At 54.6% G+C, this 19,978-nt stretch overlaps 1 protein-coding gene across 2 annotated transcripts in view; it reads left to right on the top strand.

Annotated features, from left to right (window-relative positions):
- Window positions 1-19,978, top strand: part of BSN (bassoon presynaptic cytomatrix protein) — a 95,810-nt gene that overhangs the window by 55,718 nt on the left and 20,114 nt on the right. Inside the window, exons 3-4 of one of the 2 annotated variants that reach the window (XM_086698197.1) lie at window positions 11,331-12,215; window positions 19,357-19,803. In XM_086698197.1, the coding sequence (XP_086554323.1) occupies window positions 11,331-12,215; window positions 19,357-19,803 (1,332 nt within the window). The remainder of the gene's footprint in view (window positions 1-11,330; window positions 12,216-19,356; window positions 19,804-19,978) is intronic. The other variant, XM_086698198.1, reaches the window with a different exon arrangement.

Genomic DNA, 19,978 nt, shown 5'->3' with positions numbered 1-19,978 from the left:
CTCAATGGATACTCATTTGGAGAGGGCTATAAATAGCCACAGGCTGGAGGGGAGGCAGATTTCCCTGGCTCTAGGCCAGCCTCTTTCCCTGACAGTGGGCACTGGAGGGGGATGCTGGTGAGGGAAGCAAGGTTTTAGGAGAGGCAGGAAACAGCCTTCCAGTTGGGCTCTGGGAAGCTTCTCCTCTGGACTTTCATTCCAGTTAGCTGGGCCTGAGATGGCAGAAAAGCTAGCCATCCCCAGAGAAACAACCTCAGGGTAGAGACCCAGGCTGGGAGCCAAGCATTCACAATGGGTGATGGTGTCCTATACTCACTGAGCAGTTACTGAAGGGCCATTTCCATGAGATTGGCCTCCTTTGTGCCCCGGGTCCACAGCCCCATCCTGGCTTTGTTCAGGATGCTTTGAGTTGCTGTGGGATGCTCAGCCAAAACCCTGAAGGCTCTTTTTGGGGACCTGGAGGCTGGGTGCCCCAGTGTACTAGTGGAACTGGGCCATGCCTCTGAAATGAACTGAGTGGGCTTGCCAGCTGCCTCCCTCTCCTCTGGGGTAACCCATAGAAGTCTCTAGTTCCTCCTCCAGGGCTCTGCCCTTGGGCAGGATGGAGCATGGCCGGGCTATAGGCACAGGCATGGCCGCCTCTGGGATTATCAGCAGCAGGAGCCATTTGGACCTCGTGGGTGGGGGAGATGAGTGAGAATAATTGTTCACAGGTCGGGGTCTATTTGTGACATGAGGTGCTGTGGGTGTGGGATGTGTGGTTTGCGAGAGGTAAGTGTGAGATTCCAAGGAAGGAGCTGCCGTTGTGGGGAGATGACTCAGTACGTTTGGAGTTGCTCCTGGAGTGTGGGGGCTTCCTTGAGGAGGCGTGCACACTCGTGATTATTACATCTGTGATTAGAAACAGGCCCATCCCTGAGCTGATCAGTTAGGTAAGTGTTTGCTCTTCAGTACTTAGAACAGTGTGATCCACACCAAAGAAACTCACCTGTGTGTTTGTGCCAGCACAAACCAGAAGCCAGAAGCCCTGGCCCCCCAGGAGTAAGGTTTGACAGGCAGGGGTGAGACGCTGCGGTGGCCCCTGTGAGGTGTTGCCCCTCTGGGTTTTAGCCTCCCTGAGATGCTCAGTTGAGCTATAGGACCTGAAGGGCAGAGGTCAAGGGAGAGCCACATATGGGGCACTGGTTTCCTGGTGGGCACCAAGCCCTTGCCACACAACAGGCTCCCCCAAGCCCAGGACCTTGGGTGACGTGGGAAGGGAGCCAGCCTTTAATGTGCCAGGAAAAACAGCAGAGTGGGAGGACCTTGGCCACACTCAGTCCATCTGCCTCGTTGTGCCGGGAAGAAGCCGAGGCTCAGGGCCAGGAAGGAAGGGGCCTCAGACTTAACTGCAGATTCACAGTGTTTGGTGAAGAGCAGTCCTCTCAGCCAGGTGCTACAAGCAAATCTGAGCCAGACAAATGCATTGGTTCTTTGCTGGGAGGCTTCTCAGGCCTTCAGCACCCTGAACGGCACCATGGAGCTCCAAGACAGAGCTGTAGCCAGCAGCCTTTCCCAGACTTGCTTTCTCAGAACATTAGGGGCCGCTGTTCCATGGCATCAGTTTGGGAAATGCTGACCTAGTCCATTCTCCAGGTTCTCGGAACCTGGTGGATGCCCTTTTCTGACAGGGTCTCCAAGCAGAACCTTTTCTTCTCCAGAGCTGGCTTTCAGTGGTGTTCCAGTCAAGGAGAAAGAGCCCTCAGCACATTTTCCTGAGAGGCTGGCAGAACGTAATTCTCGAGTCAGAGCGGTTGTCCATTGTCACTCTGCTAAAAGCAGATTCACCTTCCTGGTCCTTTTGCACAGAAAGAGAAACCCAGTTTGCAGGTTTTGTTCACGCACCTGCTGATCCGCCCTGGTCACACCATACCTGTCCTGACACACCTCCTAACTTGATGTTTTGCCAGCCAAGAAGGCCGTTTCTGGGATTACCCTGGTGTCTGTGGGCTGGGCTCCTGCCTGGCCTGAGATGCTGGGCAGGGCCAGGGGCTGGTTCTGAAGCAGGGTGTGTCTAGGTGGCAGGGCGTTCAGGCAAAGCGACCTTTCCCAGGACACCCAGGTCCAGGACTCTCTTCTCAGCAGGGGCCCTGCTACGGTGCAAGAAGAGGTGGTGCTGGTTCCGGCACCAGATGCACTGCAGACACTGGCCACTGGGGGGCATACTGGGGACCTTGTCTGCAGGGTGGGGCTGTGTGTCTGAAACTGCTTAGTGCAGTGATGCTGCGGTGGCGGGGCTGAGGAGGCCTGGGTCCCACATTCTGCCTTGAAGCTCACCGAAGCTCATCAGGGCATGTCAACATTGAGGCTGCATGGAAGTCAGGGAAGGAGCTCAGGGCACTCTCTGTTTATAGACGAGGAGACGAAGTCTTGGGAAGTCTTGGCTTATTCAGGGTCATTTTGGAGCAATAGACCTGGGGATCCAGAATCAGTGGCTAGGTCTCCAGTTTTCCCTCAGGGACTCTCAGCACCATTTTCCCTGTCCACAGTCCACTCTTCCTCCTCTTCTTTTTTTTTTTTTTTTTTAATTTATTTTTGGGACAGAGAGAGACAGAGCATGAACGGGGGAGGGGCAGAGAGAGAGGGAGACACAGAATCGGAAACAGGCTCCAGGCTCTGAGCCATCAGCCCAGAGCCTGACACGGGGCTCGAACTCACGGACCGCGAGATCGTGACCTGGCTGAAGTCGGACGCTTAACCGACTGCGCCACCCAGGCGCCCCATCTTCCTCCTCTTCTTGAGGAGAGTTCAGAACAAACAAGGCCATCTCAGCCACTCTTTGTGGTGAGGCCATTTCTTTCTGGAGTTTTGTGGTCCTGGAGCTCAGGGCAGGTGAATAATTTACCCTGTTTGAAATTGTGGCAAAAGACTAGGGGTTTCCTTGTGGGGTCTGAACATCTCTCACCACCCACAAGAGACCGTCCCTGTGAGGAGGAGCACTGATCAGGAGGCCAGAGGCATTAGGATGTAAGCCCATTCAGTACCAGTGATAGGGAAAAGACAGGAAGATTGTTCTCTTCTCTCCCTGGATGTAGGTCCTGAGAAAAGTACCTTAACTTCCCAAATGTCTGATTTCTCTAAAGGAGAGGCAGAGGGCCAGGGACCAGCCTCGGTGGCTTTGCTGATGCCTCATGCCAGCTCAGGCCTATTAGCCCACCTCTCTACTCTTCAATGACTTAATGTTCAGGCCTGCCACCCCTTTCTCCTGCAGGAGGGAGGCCCTTGTTGCACAAATCAGGCTCTATTCTGATAGGGGCGATGGGAGACAAGGCATGGTTGTGAGCCTGCTGGGTGGAATCTGGGAGGTGAGGTTTGGGTGGGCAGTGGGGGTGGGAGTGAGCTGCTAGAGAATACGAGTGATGGCCAGGGGCAGCCCAGCAGCACGTCCTGGCCTGGACTTCCTCCAGATGTGCGTCTGGCCTCACCCGGGGAAGAGCGTCACAAGAGCACGTGCTGGTGCAGACGCAGGGCTGGCTGCATGCCTGTGCTTCCAGATCTGATTGGCAGAAGCATCCCAGAGCACCAGCTACAGTGCAGCGCAGGCTGCCCCTGGGAGGCCCACCGTCTGCCCCAGTGGGGAGCCATAGAGCTGCCACCCCATCTCTAGCCTTCCAGGTTCAGACAGCTCATCTGAGCTCATCTGCCTCCCATCTCCCTTGCCTTAGTCGGAATTGCTCAGAAGCCCCTCTGAAAAACTACAGAAGAATGATCATGGTCTTTCTTTGCCTGTCCTAAGGTCTAGACTTTGCCGAGACCAACCCAAGGATGTTTAATCCACTGTGCACTGGCCTCCCCCCTAACCTGCTCTATCAGCACTTACCCATGGGCTAAGTAAGGGCTCAGGCACTTACCCATGGTGGGCGGTGTGGAGAAGGGAGGGAGATGAAGCAATGGCCATAAGCCTTTCCTCTACTGCCTGCATCCCACTCCTTTCCGGCAAGGGCCGGAGCACCAGATGGCCCGGGGGAGGTGCTGTGAGTGCCGCACCGGATCCCTCCGCTGCAGCCACCAGCCTTGCCCCCTTCCCTCTGCTCCTCCATGGCCACGCTGCCTCCTGGGCTGGTAGGGAATGAGGAGCAGGTGTTAGGAGGACATAGATCAGCAGTGGGCTGAGGAAAGGCAAAGTTGTCTCCCTCCTCCCTGGGCCTAGGAGGAGGTGGTGTCTGCACACATGCCCAGGCTTCCCTTCTCCACCGCTAAGCCAAATGGAAGTTGGTCTCCAGGGGGCAGGCCCTTTGGGAAACCTTTCTCCCACAGTACATCCAGTCCTTGAGCAGCTTGCCTTCCAGAAGCCAAACAGTCTTCAAGTCAATAGGGAAATACCTGCCAAGCTTCAGTCAGTCCTGGACAGCCAGCCCTGCTGCCAGTCCGTGCTCCCAGGAGGCAGGACTCTTGGCCTCCTTGCTGGGACCACTGCGGGGCAGAGGCCAGAGCCACTGGGTACATGCAGAAGAGACAGCTGTGTGGGAGTGGGAGCTGTTTCATAGCTGGAGCTGTCAAGCATGGCACTCCAACTTTTAACTACAAAGGGGGCTGTACAGTTATCTAAGAATGAATGTAAAATTAATTCAGAGCAGAAACCTGAGATTTTATTCTCAAAACACCTGCTCCTGTATGTGTGGGCAAAAGAAACAGAATGAGAAGAGAATTGAGTAAAAATTGAGAAAAAAAAAAGAGAAATAAATAAAGTGGGAACAGGGAGAAGGAACAGGGGGGAGAGACAGGAAAGGGAGGTGACAGAGAAAGCCAGAGGCAGGAAGAGGCAGGAGAGCTCAGTGAAGTAACCAGATGCTGGCTGGTCACCTTGGGCAGGTCTGCCTGTACCCACTGTCAGATGGTGGCCCTTTCCCTTCTTCCCATCCTTTCCTTCCCCTGCAAATACTTTTGAGCCCTTATGTTAAGCCAGGAACTGTCCTTGACACTGGAGAATCAGGCAGAGCTGAAGTATGTTGCTCAGCCCTGTGGAGCCCGCAAGCCAGAGGGAGAGGCGGCCCTTCTGCCAGTAACCGCCCAAGCAAACACACAGTCACACCTGGGGGTCAGGTGTGCGGAGGACCAGGAGGGGGGCTGGGGTGTTTGATATGCTGCTGCACCAAGACTCTTGGGGGCTTCTACAAGGAGGAGACATTAGACTGGAGTTGGCCTAGGGACAGATGGGGCCCAGGGAGGCCTGAGGGGAAGTGCATGGGAACAAGCCAGGGCTGGGTGGCTGGAGTGCCGTGAGCAGGCCCAAAGGGTAGGCAGATCCTGCTGGGGTCTCTAGATGGGCTTCCAAAGATTTTGAAAAGTGGCAGTGGGAAGGTCAGATGTGCATTTAAAAACACCTCTTTAGAAATAGATAACGGTGATGGTTGTACATTATAAATGTAATTAATGCCATTGAATTGTACACTTAAAATGGTTAAATGGCCAATTTTATGTTATATTTATTTTATCACAAAACTCTCAACAACACCCCACTCCTCTGACTGCTGGGTGGAGAAGAGCCCATGCGGTGGGGCTGGATCCCCAGAGCAGGCTGGGGCTGGGGTGGTGGGAGTGAAGAACCTTGAAAGACTCCTGGTGGATTTCAGAAGCTAGATAGACAGATTTTGGAAATGTGTTGCACATGGGGGTTAGGGGATAGAGATGGAGAATTTTTCCATTTGGGCCACATCAGGTTGGAGGTGCCTGTGAGCATCTAAGTGGGGTTCAGTAGGCTGACAAATCTAAGACCCTGGCATGCAGCAGACAAGTCAGGGCCAGAGAACTTTGAAATTCACAGGCATATTGACATCAGCATACTTCCCACTAAACACTTCAGTAAGCATATCATTAACTTGAGTTTAGTATGGGGGGGTGGGGTTAGGTAAAATGTACATGTATTGTAATGTTTAGAGCCCAAGTGTACCATTCAGTGAGCTTTGACAAAAGCATGGAGCTGTGTCAGCCAAACCCCTCTATCAAGGTAGACGTCCTCATCACTCTAGAAAGTCCCTTCAGGCCCCATTCCTGTCCATCCCCACCCTTCCTCCAGACACAACAGTTGTTCTGATTTTTATCCACCATAAACAAGTTTTGCCTATTCTAGAGCCCCGTATAAATGGCATTGCACAGAATGTGCTCTTTTTCGCTCTTTAACTCAGCACAGTGTTTTTTGAGGGCCGTCTATGTGGCCAAGTCTTGAGAGGCCTGACCGAGCAGGAAAGGAGAGAACACAAGACAGTGGTGTGCACAGGAAAGGTGCGCAGACAGAGGAGGGCTCCGAAAAGCAAGAGACAATGGCACTGGAGTTCTGAGAGGCAAGGGCTGCACAGGAATGTGGGGGGTGGAGTGTGGTTGAAAGAGCGGAGCCCCCAAAGAGGCAGGTCTAGATCCTCAGTGTGGAGGAAGAAGCCTATTGTGTGGCTCCTCTTGACGACATTGGAAGCAGGGCAGCGGTTTGAGCCAGAAAGCAAGGGAGGGGGACAGGCAGGGAGAGGGACACGAGAAATTGAACAAGCCATTGTGGACAAAAGCCTCCTGGGGAGATGGAGTGAATTAGTTAACCGGGCAGATATGGGGGTCCAGGAGAAGTTAGACGCAAGTTAATTTACAGCGGAGCCCGTCCGCCTAGTGCCCATTTATCTGTTTGGGTGTAGGCCCGGGGAAAAAAGGTATCTGGCTGGATCCAGTTCTGAAGCAGACATAGATCAAGAGAGCACAGACATTTAGCAGAGTGACTGCATGACAGACCATAGATTCAGCTGGTCAGGAAGACACGTGAAGGCAGAGGGCCTGTGGAAGAACAGAAAGCAGAAGCTCGGGGCAAGTAAGTTCAAGTAAGGGAGCAGCTGAGAAAGGCTCTTCTTGGGATGAAAGTCCCTTCGGAGCCAGAACCCATAAGGCCCTGCTTTTCTGAATCCCCAGCAGGCTCCTGGCAGGGCAGGAAGCGGCTCCCTGAGGGAAGCCACTTTCCTGTAGCTTCTGCTTCCCCCACTTCCAAAGCAGCTCTTGGCCTGCACACCACACTGAGCCTCCCCATTCCTACTGCTGCTCGGGCCCCACTGGGCTGGGATGCACAGGTGTCCCGCCTCTGAGATGACAAGATGGGTTTCCTTGCTGGCAAGAAGGGTCAGCCTGACAAAAGCTAGTGTCTGACAGAGCCAACCACATCAGTGCAGCCCTGGGCAGTCCCCTTAGCTCACCTCTGGTTCTTGGGACGTGAGTTCTGTGGCGGATAGCCTGCTCATCTCCTGGCCAGGTGCCAGGTCAGGCTCATGGAGGTACTGGACAGCATGACTCTAGGACAGGTTTCCCGTCACACTAGTAGAAGGCCATTCATTCATTGTGATTCTGGTGGGCAGCTGGATTGGAGGCTGCCAAGAAGCCACAGACACCGAATACAGTTAGATGAGGAAGGCTCTCACTGCTCTGGTCCCAGGGCTGACGAGTCTGCCACAGGCCTGGCCATGTATGCCCAGCCTAGGTGGGCAAGTGAGCTGGGGTGCATGGCCATCTATCTCCCTGTCCAGTAGACAGCATCCATCCCCCTAACACAGGGATGAGGACCTTGGAGGAGGGAGGAAGAGGCTAAGGCTGAACCCCTCCGATCAAGCTCCTGATGATCAGTGGGGGAAGCAGAGGGAAGTCTTGCTGGGCTCAGAGTGCTCCCCTCCCAGTGTCCTCCCTGGGAGGCCTTTCTGCCTGGGCCTGAGTCTGGGTGGGGCTGGGAGAGGGCGTGGTCAAGGCTCCTTGCCATCTAGAAGAGGCTGGATAGAAATAGCTGTGCCCATCTGGGCGATGAGTCACTGAGGGGCGTTTTAGCTGTTTCTTGGAGAGGTTCTATTTTAGGTGAATGCCTGTGACAGCCTGGGTGACAGAGGCTGGGTAAGGGAAGGTTCTGGTGGTGAGTGCAGGAGTTTTAGCACATGCCCTTATTCAACCCTGTCCAGAACCTGAAGGAGGGTCACTCTGAAGTCCCAGGATAAGGAGTTTTACATTCCAGACTCCTCTTGTCACAAGTCCCACCTCAAGGCATGCTATACCTGTGCAAGCGCACAGTGGAAATGGAGCCTGGGGTGTGCACTGGGCACCCACCCCAGGAAGTGGGTCTGTGACAGCTGCCCTGGGCCAGGGCCTGGGGCTCCCCTCAGAAGGCTAATCCCCTCTGGGGGACCATCTGAGGGTGAGCAGAAATAGCCTGCCCCTGGGAGCTCCCATTTTGATGGGAAGTGAGCCCTCCCCACCCAAGAGTAACTTTCTAAAGTGTCTTTGGACTGAGTCCCAGAGACCCAAATTGTTTCCTCTGAGGCTCTCTCTGTCCAAAAGTAGACAAAGCTCCCTTGGGTCTTCAAAAATACGTAGGGTGAGTTGACAGTTCCCATCTGGGGGGGGATGGCTTCACACCCCAGTGCTGTGGCATCACTGTTCTTAGGGTTTCTGGAACTGGGCTTGGCCTTTGAGGGCTCTGCCAGTGTTTTGCAGAGGGGACTTCTAAACCCATGACTTGACCTGCATGAGGTTGAGTGGCCTTTGGAAGAGGCAGGAATGCAGAAGGCACCAGACTCCAGGCCATAGCTCAGGAGCTGGGCTGGGCTGGCAGGGCTGGTCTCACCCACAACACCACTTCCTGGCTGGGTAACCACAAGAGTATGTGGTTAAATTAGATCAGACCTTGATTTTCTCTACTGTGAAAACTAAATGACAATGTGAACTGTGAACATGCCCTGTGTGGTCCTGGGCACAAGGGGGTGCTCACCAAAGTGCAGTGTTCCCCACTCCTTGGATGCTGCTTTTGGCCTGCTAGGCAAGACAGCCAGACCCAAGCTCTCCAGCTGGCAAGTCAGCTAAAGCAGCAGCTGCATAGCCCTGTGGCCTCAAGGAAGAGAGCAGGACTGGAGGTACTCCTAAGGGTGGGCAGAAAGGGCTTTTTGCCTCAGGAACTGGATTGGACCTTTCCCTGGTAACTGGGCCACCATGGTGCTTTCAAAGGCTCTGGCTACAAGCACAGATGGAGCAGCCTTGGCCTGCAGCCTCAGCTCTGGTTGGAGAGGAGGAGCCTCTTCACCGGGCACCAAATCTCCAGTCTCATGGCTTTGGCTTTGTGGGAACTGTGCCCCCCGCCCCCTGTTAATAGGTTGTTGGGATTAATCCCACAAGAAGTCTCTCTGGAATGAGCCCTGTTCTGTACTACACACTGTGCACAGTCCTGAGAACACCTCAACCAGAACTCACAAGCTAGGTGGGGAGAAAGGAGACACCCAAGGAAACAAATTTGTAGATACTTCGGGAAAGAGTAAGCACTGTGAAGAAGATGAAGTGGGTGATTCGATACAGAGTGTCTGGTGGGGGAGGCGTATGTTAGATTGTGTGGCCAGAGAGGGCCCTGATGGGGAGATCTGAGGCCTATATAGCTAGCTGGTCTGGGGGCAGAGAAAATTGTGAGGGCTGAGGCCCTGGTTACAGAAGTGAGCTTAGGGGACTACTTGGCAGAACAGGAGGCCCAGAATCTCTGGGGTAAGACCACTAAGGGGGGATGGCAAGGAAGGAGGCCAGAGAGAGGAATGCGCTGGAGTAGATTGTGGGATCTTATGGGCCCTGGTGAGTTCCCATGGCACACATGATGGGAATCCACTAAGGGATTTGAGCCTGTAATTGATAGGCTCTGGTTTGTATGTAGATTTTTTGAGAGAAAAATATTATTGGCTCATGCACCTGGAAGTCCAAGGGCAGACTTAAGGTATAGCTGAAGCCAGGGAATTAAATGAACTCATCAGATCTGCTCCTCTCTCCTTACCTTGGTCCGCTTCTGACTGTCTATTGATGTTATCCTTAGCATCTCGCTGCATGTGGGGAAAGAGGGCTGCTGGCCACTCTAAGGCTACCTTTCTCTATGAGTAATTCCAAAGGAAAAAAGCCCCTCTTTCTTCTATTGTTCATTTACCAAGGGCTCTGATCAGCCCTGTTTGCAAGGTCACATACCTGTCCCTGCGCCCCTTGCTGAAACCAGTGATTGGCCCAACCTGAGTCATGCGCTCACTTTATTCAGGGAAGGGGTTGATGCAGAGAGAAACTACATGTCCATCACATAAATTTTTTTTTTTTCAACGTTTATTTATTTTGGGGACAGAGAGAGACAGAGCATGAACGGGGGAGGGGCAGAGAGAGAGGGAGACACAGAATCGGAAACAGGCTCCAGGCTCTGAGCCATCAGCCCAGAGCCCGACGCGGGGCTCGAACTCACGGACCGCGAGATCGTGACCTGGCTGAAGTCGGCCGCTTAACCGACTGCGCCACCCAGGCGCCCCTGTCCATCACATAAATAGCAGCACACGATTTTTTGTTTTGGAGGCACAGATTATCCCATTTTCTTAAAAAATGTGTCTTGCTTAAGGAAACTTTTTCATTCTACTTACATCATCACTTACATTGCATTATTTTGCTCTCAAGATTGTTCATGTATATCTTGTGTCCTCAGCTAGACTCTAAGCTCCTCCAGGACAGGGAGGAAATTAAAAAAAAAACAAACACGTTTATTTCTGAAAGAGAGAGAGAGAGAGAGAGAGAGAGAGAGAGAGAGAGGCCAAGCATGAGCCAGGGAGGGGCAGAGAGAGAGGGAGACACAGAATCCGAAGTAGGTTCCAGGCTCTGAGCTGTCAGTGCAGAGCCTGACGTGGGGCTCAAATTCATGAGCTATGAGATCATGGCCTGAGCTGAAGTTGGACATTTAACTGACTGGGCCACCCAGGTGCCCCGGTTTCTTTTCTTTTCTATGCCTCCCTCTCCCTCCTGTTACTTTTCACTTATTTATTCATTCTGCAAGTTTTTAATTGAATATCTATTGCATACCAGGCACTGTACTAAGGCCATCCTTTTCTTCCTGGTTTAAAAGATCACTCTGGCTGCTGTCTGGAAATGGCCCAAAACAGGCAGCAGGGGAAAGAGAGTGACCAATTGGAGGCTTTTGGGGTCATTGGTGAGGCAGGGCATGGAGATGGAATAATGTACACAGATCAGAGGTACAGCCAGTGGGTGGTGGGGAAGACTCTTGAGCAGGAGGGCCTGGCAGGCAGCAGATTGGTGGTTGGGGGGTGGGGAGTGTGTGTGACTGCCCCTGTTCTGCTCCAGGCAGCTGGCAGCTCCCAGAGGTCAGGGCAGGTGCCATCAGCCCCTTCAGCTTTGCCTCCTGGCAGCCCAGAAACACCTGAGTGGTGCTTGCTGCTCCTGCCTATGCTTGGAGCTGGCCCTGGCTGCTGGGGGGCCTGCAGCGACCTGAGCTATGGGCACTGTCAGTCCCAACCACCCCGATGACCATGATACTTCCTCCTCAGGTGAAGGAGTGGCTCTGTCTGAACTGCCAGATGCAGAGGGCTCTGGGGATGGACATGACCACTGCGCCTCGCTCCAAGAGCCAGCAGCAACTGCACTCCCCGGCCCTGTCTCCTGCCCAGTCCCCAGCCAAACAGCCCCTGGGGAAGCCGGAGCAAGAGAGATCGCAGGGCCCAGGGGCACCACAGCCAGGCCTCCGCCAGGCTGAGACAGCCAGGGCCACCTCAGTGCCGGGGTCTGCCCAAGCAGCTGCCCCTCCAGAGGTGGGGAGGGCATCTCCTCAGCCTCCTCTCCCCATCAAGCCTTCCACAGCGGATCCCAGGCCACCTGCAGGAGAGGCCCTGGCCAAAAGTGCCACCACAGTGCCCTCTGGGCCTGGTGCTGCTGAGCAGACCCAGGAGGGCCTCACTGGGAAGCTCTTTGGCCTTGGAGCATCACTGCTGACCCAGGCGAGTACCCTCATGTCTGTGCAGCCCGAGGCTGAGCCCCAGGGCCAAGTGGCTGCCGGCAAAGGGCCACCTAAGATTGTCTTCAGTGATGCCAGCAAGGAGGCTGGCCCAAGACCCCCAGGCTCAGGACCTGGGCCTGGGCAAGCACCTGGAGCCAAAACTGAGCCTGGAGCCAGACCAGGTCCTGGATCGGGGCCTGGAGCCCTGGCAAGAACTGGGGGAACAACCAGTCCAAAACATGGCAGAGTGGAACACCAGGCAGCGACCAAGGCTACTGCCAAGCCAAAGACCACGCCGAAGGAAAGGGCCACTTGCCCACTGTGCCAAGCTGAGCTCAACGTGGGCAGCAAGGGCCCAGCCAACTATAACACCTGCACCACCTGCAAGCTCCAGGTGTGCAACCTGTGTGGCTTCAACCCAACGCCCCACCTGGTAGAGGTAAGAGAGCTGGACCAAGACCTGGAGTAATGGGGGGCCTGGGAGGCATGGGAGCCAGAAAGGGCTACAGAGAGCCAGGTCTTCAGCACTTGTGGGGCCCCTACACAGGTACAGAGGGGCTGTACTCCCTTTTCTATCCCTGCCCCAGGTTTGTTGTTCTTCTCAGAAAACTAACTGGCACAGCGGATGGGGTAATGGTGCCCGCTGCCTCTGACTGGCTAACCGGTGCCCTGAGGCCAGTCCTAGAGGTAGCTAGGCTCAGAGCACCCTGAACTGGCCTCCTCATTCCCAGCTATCCTGGGCATGGCCTGGATGGAAGATGCCAACCTCCCCTGCTCAGGTGGGAAGAACCTGAGGTCCCACCCTGCCCTCCGTCTATGACCCACACAGGGGGTTGAAGGGCTGTTAGGCACAGGGCTATGCCCCATTGCCCCAGGCTCCAGCCAGGTGGTATCCTCCCTCCATCCCCTCTTCTGAGGTCATGGGTATTGACGTCTACTTGTCAGAGCTAGTCTTTGGGCCACATATTTTCCTTTGGCTGGGCCTAGTTCTTCCTGGGGCTTCATGTGGGGATGCTCAGGGATGTTCTTTTTACCCCTAGGGAAGTTTGAGAGAGTTCTGGGGTTAGGGCCTATCTCTCTGCATCCTTGCTCCAGGGAAGGGTTCTGGGTGCTGTGCAGAGCTGGATAGAAAAGAATAGGAGGCCCAGTGTTCTCTCAAAGCTTGGAGCCCACCTGGCAGGCTCAGAAGATACAGAGGTACCTGGGCAGAGTTGGATGAGCCTGGGCCTGGAGGCTGCTTCTGCTCCTCCCCTTACTCACTCTGCCCTGCCCACAGGGCCATCCATGTGAAGCCTACCTTGGCTGCCTTGGGCATAGCTGGTGTGTCCCATTCCCTTAAATGCCCTTAGGGTCAAGATGAATGATTGGCTCATCTTAACAGACAGATACACCCCCAGCTATGTCACATCAGGAGATGATCAAGCCAAAGCCCTTCCTCCTGGACACAGGCAGCCACCTGAGTCCTTGGGGATTCTAGGCAGAGCCATGCACGGTCAGTGGTGGGGCAGGGAGTCTCTGGCACCTTGTTCTGATTTGCTTTGAGTCAGACCTCCACTGGAGCAGCCCACTGTGGTAAAGAAGACTGCTTTGGCTGTCACAGGCCATATTTTCCAACATGCAGAAAGAGGCAGCTCTAAGCAAGAAAAGTGACCTCCTCACATGATGCCCATGTGGCCCTCGAGGCCCCATACTGCCACCTATCTCCTTAGATCCAAGGGCTCACTGGAGGACAGTTGGCCTGGCTGACTAGGGTGGGGAGGGGACACCAAGGGGCCACCAGAGAGCCAGAGGAGCTCCAGTCCAGAGACTACCAGGCACACACTGGCTGTCAGTTGAGTGGGGCACCCTGATCCTGAGGGACTGTGAGCCCTGTTGGACTACTGAGCTGGTGCAGCCTGGGGGACCCTTGTCCCTGAGAGACCTCCTGGCCCACATTTCCTCACTCAGCAAGACATGCACAGAGAGAAGGGGAAAACTGTCTCAGTTCAAGAGTGTAAATGTTCCTGACAACTCCTTCCAGCAGCCCCTGGGCCAGGCCAGAGGAAGTGCTGATTCTGCCCAAACATGTCTCAGTCACATGCTGACTCTTGGATGAGCATCTGGATTCTGATCCAAGCCTCTCCTTAGCCATTTGGTTGTCACCTTCCTGGGTTCCAGAGCTTCTGCTTCTTGATAGCCAACATTGCCCCCATGCCCTACCTCCTCCACGTCCTGCTGTCTCCATGTCCTGCCCCACTGCCACTTCCTTGGCCAGAACCACCCTTGTCACCATAGGATCTGATGGGTTCCATGGGCCTGACAGCAAACTTCTGGGTGTTTAGCGCCTCCCCACCCCGGGGCCTCTTGCTCCTAATAGCAGTCAGAGGGTAGCCCAGCTTCTCCAACTCCTTTCTCCTTATGGCTCTACTTATTAATGCAGCTGTCCCCAGAGGGGTCCTGGGGAATGTGTGAGTAGACAGCCATGATGCCCCCCTCCTGTGGTTCCTGGTACCACCGTTGCTTTTCTTCACTGTAACCAGGCCATGGACCGTCTTTGATCTCACCTCAGCAAATGGCTACTTGACATTTGGCGCAATTGTGTGCTTCCCTATGACCTACTTTGTGTGAGAGACCTACTGTCTCTCCCACATCTTGCTAACTGAGGTCAGCCCGCCAGGCTCAGGATAACTGTGTGTCTCTGTGTACAATGTGAGCCAGAGGGACCCTGTCTGCATGTAGGCCGGGGGCTTGAGGGAGGGATGGACCAGGGCAGTCCCACTGCCACTTCCCCACAGGCCTGTTAGACCTGCTGTGACTCCACCTAAGATGAGAGTCAACGGTCTGGGCTGCTAGGTTGGGGATTTTCCTCAACATCTTGGAGCTATAAAACCTTTTACCTTCTTCCTAGACAGGGAGTCCAGAGCAGACAATGAAGGAAGCCGTAAAACTAGATCCCTTTTTGCTCTGAAATTCCCTCTGAAAAAATAACCATAGTGCTATTTAGTGAGTCATTTCATAATTAAGAGTTGTTGATTCCAAATTTTTTTACCTATTTATCTTTTGAAGGATAATAGTACCCTCTGGCTTAATTTTTAATTGGCTTTCAGTTCAAAATAGAGTTTGTGAAGAAATTAGTGGAATTGGAAATGTTACAGTAACACCACCAGTTTCTGATCTTATTAGAATTGCCAAAATACCAGCCATACCCTTGAGAAGTTGGGCCTCCCTGGGGAAAGGGCCCGGCACCTGTGATATGCGGGGCTGGGCTGGGCTTATTTGGGGAAGGGGTTGCATCGGGGGCACCAAGTGAGAGGCCAGCAGCTGCCTCTGGCAATAGTGGTCTCAGGAAGCCCTGTCTCCTCCGTGTGGAATGGGGGTGATAGCACTCCCTCTTAGGTTTCTGGGAGAACTAGTTGAGATGCCATACTTCAGATACTTATGCAAGGTCCAACACACAGCCAGATTGGAACCAGCATGTCCTAACAGGGAGTCTCTATGCAGGGAAGAAAGAGTCTCCTCTGGCCCCCACCTATCTGAGTGTGAGTCCATCCTGTGGCCAGTGTAAGACCCTGGTCTCATGAAGGATGCCCCATGGGGAATGGACACATTTGGTACTGGAGCATGAGGAGAGCACAACCCAGCCAGAAAGAAATATGTTGGGGATATCAGAGAGGATTCCTCTTATTGGAGGCAGAGGCCCAAAAAGGAGAAGCTTAAGGATGTCCAGAGACAGGATGGGGCAGGGTCATAGCATCAGGAGAACGGCAGCACCAGTGACAGCCATGCCTATAGTCCAGGGTCTGGCCATGCCTATTGGGCCCTTTATGTCCAGGCATCCTTTCTCTGAATTTCTCATCTACTGCCCCTGGTCTTGCAGTGAGGCTGGGGGTATGTTGGGCCCAGCAGCTGGCCATGGGCTGTTGGTCAGGCTGGTGTCACGTGATCAGACTGACACAGGCCAGCTCCACATACACAGAGATTGTGTTCTGCAGGGTCATTCAGACAATGGCAGGCAGTGCAAGAAGGATGCCCAACATGCATTGCAGCCTCGCTGGGCAACCTTGGCCCTTGAGGCACAGTAGCCAGTGATCCTGGAAGGCAGCAGGGCTCATCCACCCGTGGAGTACTCCACCAACTCACTTCCCCTTCTTCACCTTGACCCCATCTCCCACCATTAGGTGGTGCTTACCCTGGGGCATTCCTAGCTGCCCCCAGAAAGGAACTGGACAGAGGGAGGCAAGGCAGAAGTGGTCATCAAGTGTCCCACTGTCCATTCCTAAGTCCCAGACCATCCCCTGCCCACTTGCCAAGGGGTCAGGCAAAGGGGAAGAGAAAGTAGCAGCTCCCTGGGGCTGGCTGGGGGTGGGGTTGGGAGAGTACAAGAAAGGGTGTACAGGTAAATGAATGAATGAGGGAATAAACATGGATGAGTGAATGAACGAACAAGGGGAAAAATGGAATGAATGAGCAGGGGGCGGGGTGAGGGAGGGCATGCTGTCAGGGGGCAGAGATGAGAACTGAGTGAATAAAAGGGCGCCTGGGTGGCTCAGTCAGTTAAGCCAGCTTAGATCATGATCTTATGGTTGGTGGGTTTGAACCCTGCATCAGACTCTGTGCTGACAGCTCAGAGCCTGGAGATTGCTTCAGATTCTGTGACTCCCTCTCTTTCTCTGCCCCTCTCCTGCTCATGCTCTGTCTCCCTCTCTTAAGAAGAAATTTTTTTAAAAATTAAAAAAAAAACAAACAAAGAACTGAGTGAATAAAGAAATCAGGACCTGTGCTCCAGCCCTCAGGCATAGAACCTCCTCATGGCCAGCCTCCTACCCCATCCCCATTCTCCAGAAACTTAGGTCTGTGCCAAGTCTCCTCAGACTCCACCCGAACAGGCCCCAGTGCCCTGCACCCTTCTCCCCGCTCCCAGAGAGCTGGCAAAGGGCCTCCAGCAGCCAGGTCCAGTGTTTATTTTTAGCCCTTACCTCACATGCCTCCCCCTGCCTGCCTTCCCTCCCTCCCTGGCCGCCTGTTATAGCAGAGCCAGGAGCAAGAGGCCCAGCTGGGCAGCCCATTCTGCAGCCTGGCTGTCTCTGTGAATAAGCGTGGGAAGGAACAAAACCCTGTGGAGCATGTGACCACAGGTGACATGCTCTGCTGAGGGCTGGGCCTCTGGGCTCAGGTAAGCAGGCTGCCACACAGGCTGGCTTTGAACACTTGGCATTAGGTCTGCCTCCTCCATCCAGAGAATCTTTCCAAGGTGCCCTTCACTGTCACTGCTTCACTGGGACTGTTGCTTCTGGGGTGGGGTCTGCAGGCCAGAGGCAGGGGTCAGAGGTTTGCCAAGCCCCTAAGGTGAGCCAGGGCAGGTGATCTGACCTCGAGAGGCCTAAGCTGGAATGGCTGTGTGCAGGGTCCCAAAGTGGAGCCAGAACAGTGTTGCCATAGGCCAGCCCCCGGTCTGGGCCCAGATCCTAACCCCATCATGCTGATCCTGGGGTCTTTTCTCATTTCCAAAACTCTCTTGGCCTCTGCCTACACCCCTCTTATGTCTCCAGGGTCTTTTTGTCATTTCATAATCCTCTTTGAGGTGGGGGGATTTCCACTGTGTCCCTAGGTGATGTTAGAGGCATTGGGGGCTCGGCTCAGGCTGAGCATCTGTGCTCTTCCGTGCCCCATCTCAGGGCTTGAGCTCAGCCTGCCTAGCATTCTCCCCAGGCACCTCTAGGGGTGACTAAGCCAAGTGAGCCCAAGACCCAACAAGTAGCCAGCACCCATTGCTTCATAGGGGTTTGTGTCAGGAGTGCATAGAGGACCAGATAAGGTCAAAGGGAGTTAGTCGTGGTGCTAGGGCCAGGGAATAGGGTGAGTAGATGTAGGACCTCTGAAGGGTCAACCTCCATAGCTGGGCCCCTCTGCTTAGGGGCTGTGTGTAGGATTGGGCCTCAGGGCAGAGTCAGAGCTCCAGTCTCAGCAATCTCAAGGCTCTGAGTAACAAGCCTGTGGATCGGGCCTATCCTTAACACACACCAAGGGCCTGCCACCTGCCTGGTCTGGCCTCTGCTGGCGCCCAGGGCAGAGATGTGGTATGTAGCCCTGCAGGCAGGAAACCAGGGCAGAATCATTGATATGGCATCTGCCATGGTGGCCTGAGGATACCAGGCTGAGGGCAGGCCCTCTGGGGGTACTGTGGGAGTACAGATCCAAGGATCTGCCACATGTGCTAGGGTCTGACCTGGGCACAGGGCAGTGTATGAAGTAAGGGTGCTGAGGCTGCCAGCCCACTTTAGGCTGGCGAGGGCCACAGGCTACCTCCTTGCCCTGTCTTCTGGCTCTGTGATCCTGTGGTTCTGGGTCTTGTGGTTCTCCTAATGGCCCATCCTAGTGGCCAAGCTGCTAGTGGGAGTCTGAGTGTCTGGGCACCTGAGAGGACCAGCAGCAGGAGGGTCAGAGTACCAAGGCTCTTCCCCCTCCTCCAGGGTGAGAGCAGACATAAGTGTGTGGTTATCCTCTTTTCCGCCTCACTCTGTGGGCCAGGGTGGGGCTTCCAGTCTTGCCAAGGAAGAGCCCTGACTCTGGAGGAAGTTCCTGGGAGACACGCCCCTGTCAGCCTCTGACCTGCTGCAGGAATCACCCATGCAGGGCCTGGGATGTTCAGACCTCACTCCTGTGCAGACAGCTGGAGCTGGGGAAGTAGACTTGGTTTCTGGTGTTCTAGGAACTTTGCCACTGATATCCACGTCATACTTGGATGACCAGTTTGGGGCTGTGGTCTCCAGGAAGGCTACATGCCAGCCCCTGTGTCTGTCTTAATCATGGCTGTGTCTCCAGTCCCCAGCACTGAACCTGACAGAGGGGATTACCCTGAGAGTAGTGGACTGACGGTTGAGTGTTTGTTCCCCACCCAGATCTGTAGGAAGCAGGGCCCTTGGTCTAAGTGCCGGCACACACAGTCCCCATCGGAACAGTCCAGAGCCCTGGGGGCAGGAGGAGGCTTCCACCTGAGGGTCTTTGCTGGCCTTGGACAAGGTGACTTGGGCTGGGGGGTATAAGCAGAGGGGACTGCTTGGCCCCATCCTCCCAGCAGGGCTTCTTTCAGATGCCTCCCCTGGCCCCAGGAGCCTGTGGCCTCCCAGCACAGCCCTTACTTGGGAAGAGTGTGGGGAGGATGGTGTCTGAGGCCTGAGGGCTAGGAGGCCAGGGAGGAGCTGGGCACCTAGGAGGCGCTCCCTGTCTGAGGCTACTCCTGGTTTGCATGGGCTCTGGACTGATGGACTCCACACCAACTCCCCCTCTTCTCCAGACTCATGTGCTACCTGTAGCCTCCCCTCCCCTGCAGGTCTCCTCCTTTTCTTGCCAGGTGAAAAAGCTCTCTACAGGGTAACGAAGAGATCCTTCTTTTTGGTTTATCATTTGAACTCTGAAGGATGGGGAAGTCTGTCATTTGGGGGCAACAAATCTATTAGTCATTTTCTCCTTGTGCCTTTGGGGTCATGCTTTAGAAAACTTTCTCCTGCTTACACTTACAGAAATAGTCATAGAAATACTCTTTGAGTATTTCAGTGTCTTTTTGATTTTCATCAACCCCCTCCCTTCCCATTTCCTTACAGAAAACCGAGTGGCTCTGTCTCAACTGCCAAACTAAGCGGCTACTAGAGGGCAGCCTGGGAGAGCCGACCCCCCTGCCGCTGCCCACCTCACAGCAGCCCCCCTCGGGGGCCCCTCTCCGTGCAGCTGGAGCAGCCCCTCTGAAGCAGAAAGGGCCACAGGGGCTGGGCCAGCCATCGGGCTCCCTGCCTGCCAAGGCCAGTCCCCTGCCCACCAAGGCCAGCCCCCAGGCCAAGCCCCTCAAGGCTTCTGAACCTAGCAGGACCCTGAGTAGTGCCCAGGAAAAGAAGACAGGAATCCCAGCTAAAACCGAGCCTGGGCCGAAACCACCTCCGGAGACTACCCTGCCCCCTGGGACTCCTAAAGCAAAGATGGGGACCCGGAGGACTGAACCTGCCACGCCTGTCGTCAAGGCTGTTCCAGAAGCCCCCAAGGGTGGGGAGGCAGAGGTCAGTCCCATTCACTTCCCAGGGACCTTAGCTCTCAGGTGGGATGGTCTAGAGAAGGGCTTGGTTCCTGGAGCAGGTCCCTTGGGGCCACAGAGGTGGTAAGGGATGCCTGGATGAGACCCTAGTGGGCCTGGAGCCTATGAGTTATAGGCTGGTCCTATGTCTGGCACTTGTT

Source organism: Puma concolor, chromosome A2 (assembly GCF_028749965.1).
Source record: "Puma concolor isolate L17-30 chromosome A2, mPumCon1.1.hap2, whole genome shotgun sequence".
Lineage (NCBI taxonomy): Eukaryota > Metazoa > Chordata > Mammalia > Carnivora > Felidae > Puma > Puma concolor.
The sequence above is the reverse complement of the archived record's forward strand: the minus strand, read 5'-3'. Positions and strand labels throughout refer to the sequence as shown.